The sequence below is a fragment of the Gallinula chloropus genome, assembly GCF_964237585.1.
Source record: "Gallinula chloropus genome assembly, chromosome: 1".
NCBI lineage: Eukaryota > Metazoa > Chordata > Aves > Gruiformes > Rallidae > Gallinula > Gallinula chloropus.
Window position 1 is genome coordinate 191,141,666 of NC_140085.1, and position 12,447 is coordinate 191,154,112.

At 46.4% G+C, this 12,447-nt stretch overlaps 1 protein-coding gene across 3 annotated transcripts in view; it reads left to right on the plus strand.

Annotated features, from left to right (window-relative positions):
• Positions 1-3,270: 3,270 nt before the first annotated feature.
• Positions 3,271-12,447, plus strand: part of EMSY (EMSY transcriptional repressor, BRCA2 interacting) — a gene marked incomplete at its 5' end in the record, with an annotated part of 41,501 nt that continues 32,324 nt past the window's right edge. For 2 of the 3 annotated variants that reach the window (XM_084270161.1, XM_084270163.1), the window contains 4 exons: positions 3,271-3,340; positions 8,173-8,272; positions 8,899-8,973; positions 11,578-11,786. In XM_084270161.1, the coding sequence (XP_084126287.1) occupies positions 3,271-3,340; positions 8,173-8,272; positions 8,899-8,973; positions 11,578-11,786 (454 nt within the window). The remainder of the gene's footprint in view (positions 3,341-8,172; positions 8,273-8,898; positions 8,974-11,577; positions 11,787-12,447) is intronic. The other variant, XM_084270162.1, reaches the window with a different exon arrangement.

Genomic DNA, 12,447 nt, shown 5'->3' on the forward strand with positions numbered 1-12,447 from the left:
CCTGCAAAGGGAAAATTTGACTTCTGGCACTATCCTGGTCTGCGCCTTCCTTATTTTTATGAGGTAATATCAGCAGAAATGATGCTACTTGCCTTCAGCTGGTTCTTGTATTGGAAGGTATTAATAAGGAAAGAGACTTGTTCTAGCTGTCTTTTACTGTTCAGCATCACTGTTTTCAGGTGCATGAGCTTTATACTGCTGTGAGGAGCAATGGGAAATAGCAAGTAGGAAAATGTTCATTGGTGATCGTGGGGAAGACACATTTTTATCTGCAGTTTAGGTGGAAATAACAGTGCTTAGAGGTCTGAAAATAGGCGTTGGGATTTGGCACATGCTGTCCACCTGCCTTGACCTCCCCTTGGCAAACACCCAGCTGTTTCCTGGTGTTTTGGAAGCGAACTATGGAATAAGATTTTCCGGGACAGAGCAGAGTAAGGAGGAGCCCTGCCCTCCACTCCTTCAAGACTGTCTGTACCCAGGGCGCCTGTTGGCTTTCCAAAAAATCAGGAAGCGTGCAAGATGAAGCATGGAAAACAAGGGTTTGCGGCAAGAATGGAGCCCTGTGAGATGGAAATCTCACCCCGAAGGTGCTTTTGGGAGGATGTTCCAGCCTTACAGACAGGTTCAAGGATCAGATTTTAGGGGTGGGGGGGGGGTTTCCCCACTTTTTCTCACTGCTGCACACAGCCTCAAGCAGGCGCATTGCACTTAGGCTTCATCTCCGCTCCAGAGATGTTTCCTTTTCCATTCCTTATGGGCCCTGAGGACTTTTCAAGGAGACCTGACCAGTGTTTTTCCTGGAAATCTGCAAAGAAATGAAAGGGGAAGAGAAGTTACAATCTTGCGGTTTACGTGGGAGGCATCAGCCAGGCCTGGGGCTCCCAATGGCAGAGAGCAGGCATGCCCTGAAGCAGTTGGGAGTGTAGCTTTTGGGCGTGGATTTCAGTCCAGTGGAGAGCTACAAAGATGATTAAAAAGGACTGGCGCATCTCCACTATGAGGAAAGGCTGAATGAACTGGGGCTGTTCAGCCTTGAGAAAAGAAGCCTGAGAGGGGATCTGATCAATGGGTATCAATATCTGAAGGGTGGGACACAGGGGAAAATGGGCAGCCACTTCTCAGTGGGCTGTGGGGACAGGACAAGGGGTGATGGCCTCAAGTTGGAGGACAGGAAGTTCTGCACCAATATGTGGAAGAACTTTTTTATGGGGGGGGTGACAGAGCCCTGGGACCGGCTGCCCAGGGGGGTGTGGAGTCTCCTTCTCTGGAGATATTCCAGCCCCATCTGGACGCTGACCTGTGTGACCTGTCCTAGGGACCCTGCTTTGGCAGGGGGGTTGGACCCCATGATCTCTGGAGGTCCCTTCCAACCCCTGCGATTCTGTGATTCTGTGATTTTATGAGCTCGCTGTTTGCACAGAGAAGTGTGGCTGGCGGCAGCCCCATGTCACGGGTGATGCTTTTCAGTCAAGAGAACTGGAAACGGCCAAATGATGTCAGGGCTGCTGTCAACTCTGCCGAGTTTCTTCGCAGAGCCCGCGGCCGGCCGCTGATGCCCAAAGCTTCGGGCTCCGTGGGACGCGGTTAAACCACGCTGCAGCTGTTACACTGGGGCGATACGGGGCGGTACTCCAGCGCCAGTGGAGGACGCGGGAAGGTATTTTGTCCCATCTCGCTGCCCGTACCCGGTCGCCGGGCCATGGCGGGACGGCCGGAGACGCTCGCCACCGCGTCGACGAACGCCGAAAAGGACTATAACTCCCAGGAGCGCCCTGCGCCACTGCGCATGCTCGACGCGCTCCTCTACGCGCCATCTTGGCGCCCGCTCCTTCCATCTCCTCGTTCGCGGAGGGTGGTGTCTGGAGGGAGGAGACTACAACTCCCGGCGTGCTCCGCGGTCCCCACGCATGCGCAGTGTGTCTGACCGCCATCTTGGCCCGGGGAAGCGCCGCCGCCGCCACCGCCACTAAACAAACCCGAGAGCGGCACCGGGGGGGAGGAGGGGCTGTGCCGCCGCGGAGCCTTTCGATGTGCCAGGCACGGCCGGGCAGGTGGGTCCCGCATCCCGGCAGCGCCGCCCGTGTTTCCCCTGCCTTGCCTGAGGCTCTTCCCCTCGGGGAGAGGGGCAGCTCCCCTTTCCCCGGACGGCGGGGACCCGCCGCCCCCTCATGGGCCCGGGCCCGCGGGCAGCGCCCCGTCCCCCCCCATCCTGCAGGCCGCCGCGCTGCCCCTCCTCCCAGCGAGGGGACGCAGCGGCCGCCGCCTCCTCTCTCTATCCGTCTCTTTCTCTCTCCCTTCTGTCGGCGGGGGCCCCGGGGGGGCGGCCGCCCCCAAGCCCGACGGGGACCGAGCGCTGCTGGCTGCCGCCGACCCCTCTCCCTTTCCTCTCGTTCCCCCGCGACGAGGCTCGTGGAGTCTCCGGGTGGCGGCGGCCTCCGGCCGCCCTTGTAGGAAATCGTCCCTCCTACCAGCCCCGCTTTAGAAGGTGCGACGGCGCCGGGGCTTTTGTTCCCGGTGCCCACCCCCCACCTCTCCCCCGCTGTGCCGTTCCCTGCCCGGGGAGCGCGGGGCGGCCGCGGGCCGGCACAAGCCGGCTCACCCCGCTCTCCTCCGGCTCCTCTTTTTTTTTCCCTTCATGATCTTCCTTTGCAACGGGGAGAGGTGCGCGCTCATTCCCCGCCACCCCCGGAATCTCGCCGAGATGCGATCGGGCGAGGGGGTGTTGCCGTGTTTGGGGGAGGGGGGGAGTGTGTTTGGCAGGGGGGGATTGGTGTTGGTACGGGGAAAGCAAATTTTCACGGTGTTTTTTGCCATTCTGTCATATAATAGGCTAATGCTAAATACATTCCCCGGGGGGGGAGGGGGGGGGGGGGGCGTGCGGTTAGCTGGAAGAGTTCTTATAATAGGTGCTCTGTGCATAAAGAGAGGGAGGGGACTTAATTCGGAGAGCGTCTGGGCATGAGAAAAAAAAAACTCGGTTAAAAAATAAAGAAAAAAAAAAAAGGTTTGGGCGATGGATGTGAGCGAGAGAACGTCGGAAGTCCCTGCCCTTGTGAAACTGCTGAATTCCTGCATGGCAAAGCATGCCATTACAAAGGTTGGAGCAGGGCTGGGAGCGAATGTGTGGCGTGGAGTTGTGAGCAGGCTGAGGAGAGTTTGCGTTAGTCGGCTGGGGAAATCGATAAACGATGGACTGGCGCTTACTGCGTTTGTGTTCCTTTTTTTTTTCAGGGAGGCTGAGCTCTGTGGGAGGGCAGACACAAGGGAAAGATGCCTGTGGTGTGGCCAACTCTTCTGGATCTCAGCAGGGATGAATGCAAGAGGATCCTTCGCAAACTGGGTACAGTAAGATACAATTTGTGGGTCTGTATGTTCGAGCTTTTACGATTTGCCTGCCAGCTGCTTCCATGAAATACTTTTAATACGTCTACAGGCAACTTACGAGTCATTTCCTGAATTTTGTATGTGTCATTGGTTTGACAGCCCTGGCTTAAAGTGATGTTTGGCAGATGCTCTCTGCCTGAGCAGAATGAATGGAGCAGAATCGTTTTGCTGTGGTAGAATCTCTCGTGGACGTCCTGGTCCGTCTCTGCCTCGATGTTGCAGTGTTGCACTGCTGTTCTTCTTAGGACTTTTAACGTACAACAGGAAACTCTGTGAGAGGAGGATCTTGGTTTCTCTTTCAGTGGTTTATTAGACGCCTTTCTGTCCCAAAAAAATTGTGGAACCCTGGTTTAATTGACATGGTGGGTCTGAGTTCAAGTATTAAAAGTACTATCCTAAGGACAAGAGAGAAAAAAATCATGATAGTTTGTGATTTGCTGTTACACAAATTATCAAGAGAAGTGTGAAAACAGTATTCTCTGTTTAACTGTCATAACAGCAGGGGCTTTTTGCCTTGTTTCAAATGTATTTCAATATCTGAGACCCCTGCCCAACAGATAATACGCTGGGAGGTTTTCTGGCACTCTGCCCTTGTAAATACATGTGTACAAGGAGACCTGCTTTTGTATTTTGGAAGGTAATAGAATTATTTGTGCTTTACTCACATCTGCTTCTGGCTGCCACAGGAGAGTGAATCCTGTGTTAGTCCCTGGATCTGATTTTGCGCAGTTGTTTTTTAGGTCTTAGAAGAGAATTATTGGTTTATTTAGTTAAGGATTATTTTGCCAGTTTAGGGATGCATAGTATTAGGAGGGAGGGTAGGGGAAACCCTTAGATTTCTTTTCAGGCTTCTTTCTGAGGAGTGTAGCCTAAGAGATGATGTCAGGAAGAAAGTTGAGACTCCCTCAGACTTCCTGTGACAGTCAAATCACAGCTTTTCCTGTTCTCATTTCAGTTGAACGTTAAAAGATGATGTGCCGTACTTCTTAACTGTGCCAAGGTTCTTGTACTTCATGAAGCCAGCCACTTTATTTTCCAAAGCTGAGAATTTATTTTTCCCTCTCTCTGCCCTTTTTCCAAATTTCATTTCTTGGCAATCTGGGATTTGGGTTCTGTTGGAACAGCCATTGACGCAGATGTCGCACGCGACGTTGCAGCTACGCTGTACGTCCATCGCGGTGACAGGCCTAGGTCCTAAGTGAGAAGTCGGAAAACTAGGAGAAAGCACAGGATGCCAGAAGATTTGGACCAGATCTGTCCTACTAAATTTTGTGAACGTAGCTCTGCTGGCTAGAAGCATGGAAAAAAAGGAAAAAAAAACCCAACCCCAAAACCAACCAACAACTTCCAGCCCAGCTGACGGTGGTGTGCTGGCAGAACCCGGCTGGTGCAGCTGAGCCAAACAGAACTGCAGCTACACCTCCTTCAATGACATAACCTAGGCTGACGGGGGAAAAAAATAAAAAATAAATAAATCTGTATTTTATTTTATTTTCTGACATAAGCTGTCTTCCCACAAGGGGGCCCTGCCAGCACAGCAGAGCATCAGAGCCTGTAGCAGCCCTGTCTCCTCTGGGTAGAGCAGCTCTCTGTTTAAATAGACGCAAAACAAGACTGGAGAGGGAAGGAACACGGGCAGTGTGAGCAAAGAGCTGCCCAACCATCATATCCAGCAGTATTCCCCCAGCTTTACAGCGTCCTGCTTTTCCTGCTCTCAGCCCAACGTCTTAACTGGTTGGCCGTTCACAATAGTGGGGTGCTCTATAAGGGGTGGAATGCATCCTGAGGTGTGCAGTAGTAGTGTTCTGCGTTGTTGGTGGCTCACAGCTGAATAAGGGGGTGGTGATAGCACCTTATGCTTGAAATAATGATGTTTTTTCACAAAACCTGTTTCAGTCGTTTTTGTTTGATGTTAAAAAGAGAGTGCACCAGTTAGCTACATAGACATAAAGGTGAGGAAACTACTTGCACTGATTCTGTAGTCTTGACTACCTTCCCAAAGGTCAGAATGTGCATTTCTAAAGCCTATCTGTAGACAACCTCTATTAAAAATGCAGACAGAAAAGAAAAAAGTCTACCCATGCTAAAGAATAACAAGGTTGTATCTGAGAATTACTTTGTCGTTAACAGAAACATAATTAGTAGCTTAAATATTGAAATATGGTTGTCTAAATAAATGTTGATATTAGTAATAACCATTCCATTAATTAGCAAATGTTTTCTAACTGAAGCTGTAAATGCTACTGTAGGTCACTCAGCATCCCTGTGCAGGGTGCATAGTTAACCAAAGCAACTCTGCTTTGTGCTTTATCTGCTTAATCAGGACAGGAGAGCAGGATATCTTTTCAGCACAACTCATTGATTTGATTTCTGAATTAGCTCTTTGGAATAACAGAAATCCAGACTAGTTTGGGTGGGAAGGGACCTCAAAGCTCATCTAATTCCCACCCCCTGTCATAGGCTGGCACACGTGCACCAGCCCAGGATGCCCAAAGCCCCATCCAACCTGGCCTACCGGGGATCCAGGGGCAGCCCCAGCTTCTCTGGGCACCCTGTGCCAGGGCCTCCCCCCTCCCTGGGAAGGATTTCTGCCTCCCAGCTCCTCTCCAGCTGCCCTTCTGCAGCTGAAAGCTATTCCCCTGGGCCTGGCCCTCCCAGCCCTGGGCACCAGCCCCTCTCCAGCTTTCCTGGAGCCCCTCGAGGGACTGGAAGGGGCCTGGAGCTTTCCCCAAAAGCAGCCTTCTGTTCTCCAGGCTGAGCCAGCCCAGTTTTCCCAGCCTGGCTCCAGAGCAGAGGGAGTCCAGCCCTCACATCATCTCCGTGGCCTCCCTGGGACTTGCTCCCACAGCTCTGTGTGCTTCTTTTCCTGGGGACCTCCGAGCTGGAGACAGCACTGCAAGGGAGCGTCTCTGTCCCAGAGCAGGCAGAATCCCATACCCCCCCTCCAAGTCCTGCTGGTCCCACTGCTGGGGATGCAGCCCAGGACAGGGGTGACTTTCAGGGCTGCCAGTGCACATTGCTGGGTCATGTTGAGCTTCTCTTCCCCCAGCAACCCCAAGTCCTTCTCCTCAGGGCTGCTCTCCATCAATTCTCCACCCACCCTGTGGTTGTGCTTGGGATTGCCTGTGTGCAGGACCTTTCCCCTGCTGAACTTCATGCAGTTCGCATGGTCCCACCTCTCCAGCCTGTCCAGGTCCCTCTGGATGCCATCCCTTCCCTCCAGCGTGTCAACCACATGACACAGCTTGGTGTCATCAGCAACTGTGCTGAGTATGCACCCACCCCATTGTCTGTGTCACCAACAAAGATGTTAAACAGTTCTGGTCCCAGTACAGCCCCCTTAGGAACACCATTCATCACTGGTCTCCACTTGGATGTGGAGCCATTGACCAAAACTCTGAGTGAGACCATCCAGTTAATTCCTTATCCACTGAGAGGTCCAGCCATTGAATCCATGTCTCTCCAGTTTAGAGACAAGGATGTTATGCAGGACAACATCAAATGCTTTGCCCAAGTCCAGGGCAGATGAGTTGGTTTTTCCCTTACCCACCAGTGCTGCAGTGCAGTTGTAGAAGGCCACCAGATTTGTCAGGCACAATTTGCCTTCCGTGAAGTTGTGCTGGCTGTCACCAATCACCTCATTTTCCATGTGCCTGAGCATAGTTTTCTTAGAAGATCTGCTCCATGGTTTTGTGGGATGCAGAGGTGAGACCAACCAGTCTGTCATTTCCTGGATCTTCCTTTCTTCCTGCTTTAAAACTGGGGGTTATATTTCCCCTTTTCCGGTCAGTGGGAACTTGACCAGTTTCTCTACATGCTTGTAAGACTACCTGCCTCCACTTCCAGCCTCTGTAGAGGGTGGAATCTAAGGGCAGTCCTAATCCAAAAGATTTGCAGAATAGAATCAGTCTTTTCTTTTGCAGCAATCTTCAGAGGCTTTAGGGTTTTGCCTTCCCCTTCTATCCTTACTTTTCATTAAGCGGGATGTCTTGTTGGGTTGGTTCTAAAATTAGTTGGCTGGTAAAATGGGGTAGCCAAGTGAAGGGCATTTCTTGAAAGAAAGACTTAAAACACCGATGGTGTGATTTTCTATAGGTCACCTGGAATTATAAAATTTACAGTAAATCCGAGTTGTTTTCCTGTGAGGTCATTTTTGTGGTGTCTCTACCTTTAAGAATAGCTGTATTGTTTCTTTTGTGCTGAGCAGGTTTAATTCAGTGTGTCGCCTTCTTTTCGGAACCAAGTGGTTGTAAGTATCAAGTAAATGGGCATAAAAGATGATGATGACTTTGTATTTAACAAAGTGGAGCTGATGTTTCCCATGCTAATTGCAGAAAAGCGTTACAGAGAAATCAGTTGCTCTTCTGAGAGTTTCTTTCTTTCTCAAGCCAAGATTTTTCCATGAAACTTTTAATAATTATATGTTTTGATGATCTTTTGCCTGCTTCTAGTGAATTCTGAGCTGCTTTCCAAACTGGGGGCCTGTGTCTTCGAGCTTTCTGCCTGAACTGTCGGCTCAGGGAGAGCTTGAAATATTTGGTTGGATTTATAAACTCGATAATCCTCTGTGATGATACAATTGTTTCATAGAAAAGCTGTACGCTGCAGAGTAATTGACTGAGAGAGGTCTAAACCATCAATCTCTCTTGAAAAGCACTAAATAATTGAAAGACATGTTTCTTTTAATGATTTTTGAAAATTAATAGAATACTGTCAGTAATAGTGGAAATAACATTTTTCCTTCGCTGTGAGCATTAAATAGAAATACCATTTGCTCTGATTCTTCAGAACTGGAGGCGTATGCAGGTGTCATCAGTGCCTTACGTGCACAGGGAGACCTTACGAAAGAGAAGAAGGATCTTCTTGGAGAACTCTCTAAAGTGCTTAGGTAACACTGACCTTTTTAAAATAAGAACCATTGACCTGTTTTCTTTTACAGCATCGCATGCTTTTCCTATTACTAACATCACAAAGGGAATCTAAAGTAACTTTCCATCTTGTTGGAGGCTTGGTTCCTATTATGTTTTGAGTTTTTGATAAGGAAAACAACTGCTTCTGTGGTTGGAGCTCTACTGTTTTGTTGGGTTTTTGGGTAGATAACCCAGTGTCAGTATCATTACTACTAGCTCATTAGTGCACGCTACCTTGGAGTATCATCAAGGTCTTCAGACCTCAAGGTCTTCGGGCCTGAGTTATGTCACAAAAGGATGCTGCATGATGTGTGCAATTTTTTTCTACCTTGTGCTTTAAATCTATCATTCTCATTAGGAAGTTTGATTCTAGGTGTTTTGCAGGGGTACTCTGTGAACAGTAACACTCTTTTTATTCTTCATTAATATCTTGATAATACATTCTTTCTCACCATGATAGAAGTTAATTGACAGTCCCTTAAATGTAAATGCCTGTTCCCTCTTGTCTGAGTGGATTATTCTTAAGTACCATTTTAGCTAGAAGTTTTAGATAAACATTCATGTGTCTCTGTGACTAAAACATGCTGCTGTTTTATTTTAATAGTATTTCAACGGAACGCCATCGAGCTGAAGTTCGGAGAGCAGTGAATGATGAACGACTGACGACTATTGCACACAAGTAAGTTAGAGGTCATTGTCTGCAGGATTTCCAAAGGTACCCTTTGGAAAATCCATTAGGCCATAACTGAATGCTAGAACTTCAAAGACTGATGACCTTTTTAAAAAAACAGTAGTCAAAACAGTGTAGGGATGAAGAAATTACTCTATTGGACTTACACTGGGGAACTAGAAGCAGTTATTTAGTACTGTTACATTTGGAATCTGAGGGTGTGCCCTTTGCTGTACAGCATAAGAAACAGTCTTTTGTCTTTAAGAGCTTTCTGTAAGTGAGACCAGAAGAAAGAGAAAACAGAGGAATCTATAAGCAGGCTGAACATGTTTGCTCTGTTATTATGTAAATCTATTTGGAAAGGTTATATTAAGAGGGACTTAACTACATAGAAAGACAAAAGGAGGGAAGAGGTGGCTGGGATTAGTGGAAAACAATGTATAAGCACAGAGGGGAAAAAATAGTCAGAGTAAAAAAAAACCAAAGCTGCAGCAAGCTAAGTGATGACATCAGTGTCCACTGTTCCCTGCTTGATGCGGCTGCTGTGCTGATATCAGCTCGGCTGGTGGCTCCTTGGTTGGCTTTCAAAAGCTCCACATGGTTTTGAGAGGTGGAGGGGAGCAAGAGGGCAAGTGCTTCCTTGTCTCTGATAAATACTTGACAGTCTTACTGTTTTTAAACAGAGCTGGATCCTGAGTGTCTTTCTTATTTTTATATTATTCTTTTTTCTGTATTACAGCTGGTGATTTTAAGTTTGCCAGAAATTGTAGCTTAGGTGTAACCAGGGGAAAAAAAGAAAATCATACAAATAGCAGGCCGTTTGGAGTTAGGAGTTTTCTGACATGCTTGCCAAAATCACCATACCCTTTGTGGTGCTGCAGGGAGACTTATAACACTTCAGTCTTTAATGCTAAAGTTTATAAAGCTAGAAATACACTATTTACCATAGAAAAGCCACCACCTTCCTTACACTCCTTTAAAAAAGGGGATAAAAATAATGAAAGTTAAGCTTTTAATTGTCTAATCAGGATTAATTTCATGAAACAAATTTCCTTTTTAAGTAGTAGTAGTTCTGGTTTTAGCATTTTACAGAACAAGCCTAAAGTTTGTTTGTCCTAAGGTGTTGGAATTGAAATAGATGAGATACTGTAGTCCAGACAAGACACAGTTGTGATGTACTGCATGTCTTTATTTTTCCTGTGGTAAACTCTCTGCGAGTGATGGTGGTTAATACAGTATTTTGGTTAAATAATACTCATTAGAAAATAGGAATCTGCCAGCTTTGCTGCGTGTGACATTTGTAGGCTTACTTTTGATTTTAAAAATGTAGTTTTTACCTCGGTTTATGCAGCTCTGCTCCTACTTTATGAATATGTATGAAGAACGCTGAAGCGTATCAGGATTTAACAACAGAGCAGATCCTCTGCATTTTACAGACTAATTTATGGTAGCTTTTGCTGCAACTTGCTTGCAGTAGTTCACGTGAAAAGATATTTTTTCAGAATATATTAATACATTAAGTGGGTTGATTTGTTTAAAAACAGAACAACATTGAAAATTAATTTGCCGTTTTGGTTTTGCCGATTTGACAAACGACTCATGTAAAACATTAATAAACATTTCTCCATCTAGATAAGAACAGCAGTTTTGGGATCCATTCTAGTTTGTGTATGAGTACTAAGGTTAAGAGAAAGTGGGAGTATTCGTCTGGTTGTAGTTAAGGGAGATGCACAGGGTGTATTTAAACTTTTTTTGTGTTCCGATACTCTGTTTGGAGCTATAACAAGTCTCAGAAACTTTTATGTTCAGGTAAAAAAAAAAGATTTTCATGAGAAGAGGAGGTTTTTGCTTGTAAAGTAATCAATTCCAGTAGTCTTTTATGAAATCTATCGGATATCTGGGTATTTTCTTCGTCCAGAAGTAGGGAGTGTATAGCAGCTACCTGAGTCTAATGATAGGGTTTTGAACATCACAGAATCACAAGGTTGGAAAAGACCTTGAAGATCATCAAGTCCAACCATTCCCATCCTAAGCTAAACCATATCACTAAGTACCTCATCTACCCTTTTTTTAAATACATCCAGGGATGGTGACTCAACCCCTTCCCTGGGCAGCCTATTCCACAGCCCCACAACTCTTTCAGTAAAAATTTTTTTTCTAATATCTAATCTAAACCTGCCCTGGTGCAGCTTGAGGCCATTTCCCCTTGTTCTGTCCCCTGGCTGAAGAGACCATCGCCCACCTCTCTACAACCTCTCTTCAGGTAGTTGTAGGTGGTGAGAAGGTCTCCCCTCAGCCTTCTCTTCTCCAGGCTGAACACTCCCAGCTCCATCAGCTGCTCTTCGTATGATTTGCCTTCCAGCCTCTTCACCAGCCTGGTGAAAGGTGACATCTACAGACCTCTGGCCCTTTAAAGGCTCTGTAAAACAAAACAGTAAAAGACGTAGTAGGTCTTAAATTTTCTTTGGGAGGATTTCTGCCTCAGTTGAGAAAAGCATAAGGGCTTTCTCGTGAAATGAAGGATGGTGAAGATGCCTTTAGAAACTGACTTTAAGACTTTTAACTATTGAAAAAAAGGCACTTAAATGAGTACTGAGTATTTTGGAAACCCAGCAGAACGCTTACTAACTGTGCATTTCTGTTCAGTATGTCTGGACCAAACAGCTCTTCCGAATGGTCTATAGAAGGACGCCGACTAGTGCCGCTGATGCCTCGGCTTGTTCCACAGACAGCTTTTACTGTCACTGCTAATGCTGTTGCCAATGCAGCTGTTCAGCACAACGCATCTCTTCCAGTTCCTGCAGAAACTGGAAACAAAGAAGGTGAGAGAAAGCTGGGATTCTACTCCTGTCTGTGGGAATATAGAAATAACATCACATTATAAATTATGATCTTACTTATTAAGGATTAGATTTTGATAAAAAATTCTGAGTCTTACTGAACAGTATTCATAGGAATATATAACACAAGTTGTGTTTGGTTCTTTTTAAAGATGCCTTTGCAGCATCTGCAGTGTTAATCTGACAGCTTTGTGTTAGTGAGCACACCAGTGACTGCAATAACCCCTACCTCCCAGAATTGCCAGGAAAGGAGGGGAAAAATTCACTGGTTAATTTGTTGAGCTTTATAAAGTATAAAAACTTGGACCAATGCCTTAAGATTTTGTGAAATTCTTCAAGTGATGAAAGATGTTTCAGACACTTTTAAGAATGTAAGTAGGTTTTGGTGAAAATCAAGAACATTTTGTTGTTTTTTCTTTTAAAAAATTTATTTCAGATTAAACATACCAAGATAACAAGTTAACTTTCTGCTTTCCTTACGCCTTTTAAATTATGCCAGTACACATTCCATCTAACTTGGCTGTACAGGCTCAAATTATGCCTTATGTGACTAGAGAATGTGTAACACTTCTTAAAATAGTCTGGTTTCTTCTGATTTTTATGACAAATACTGGATCACGGTAGCATAATTTATAAGCAACAG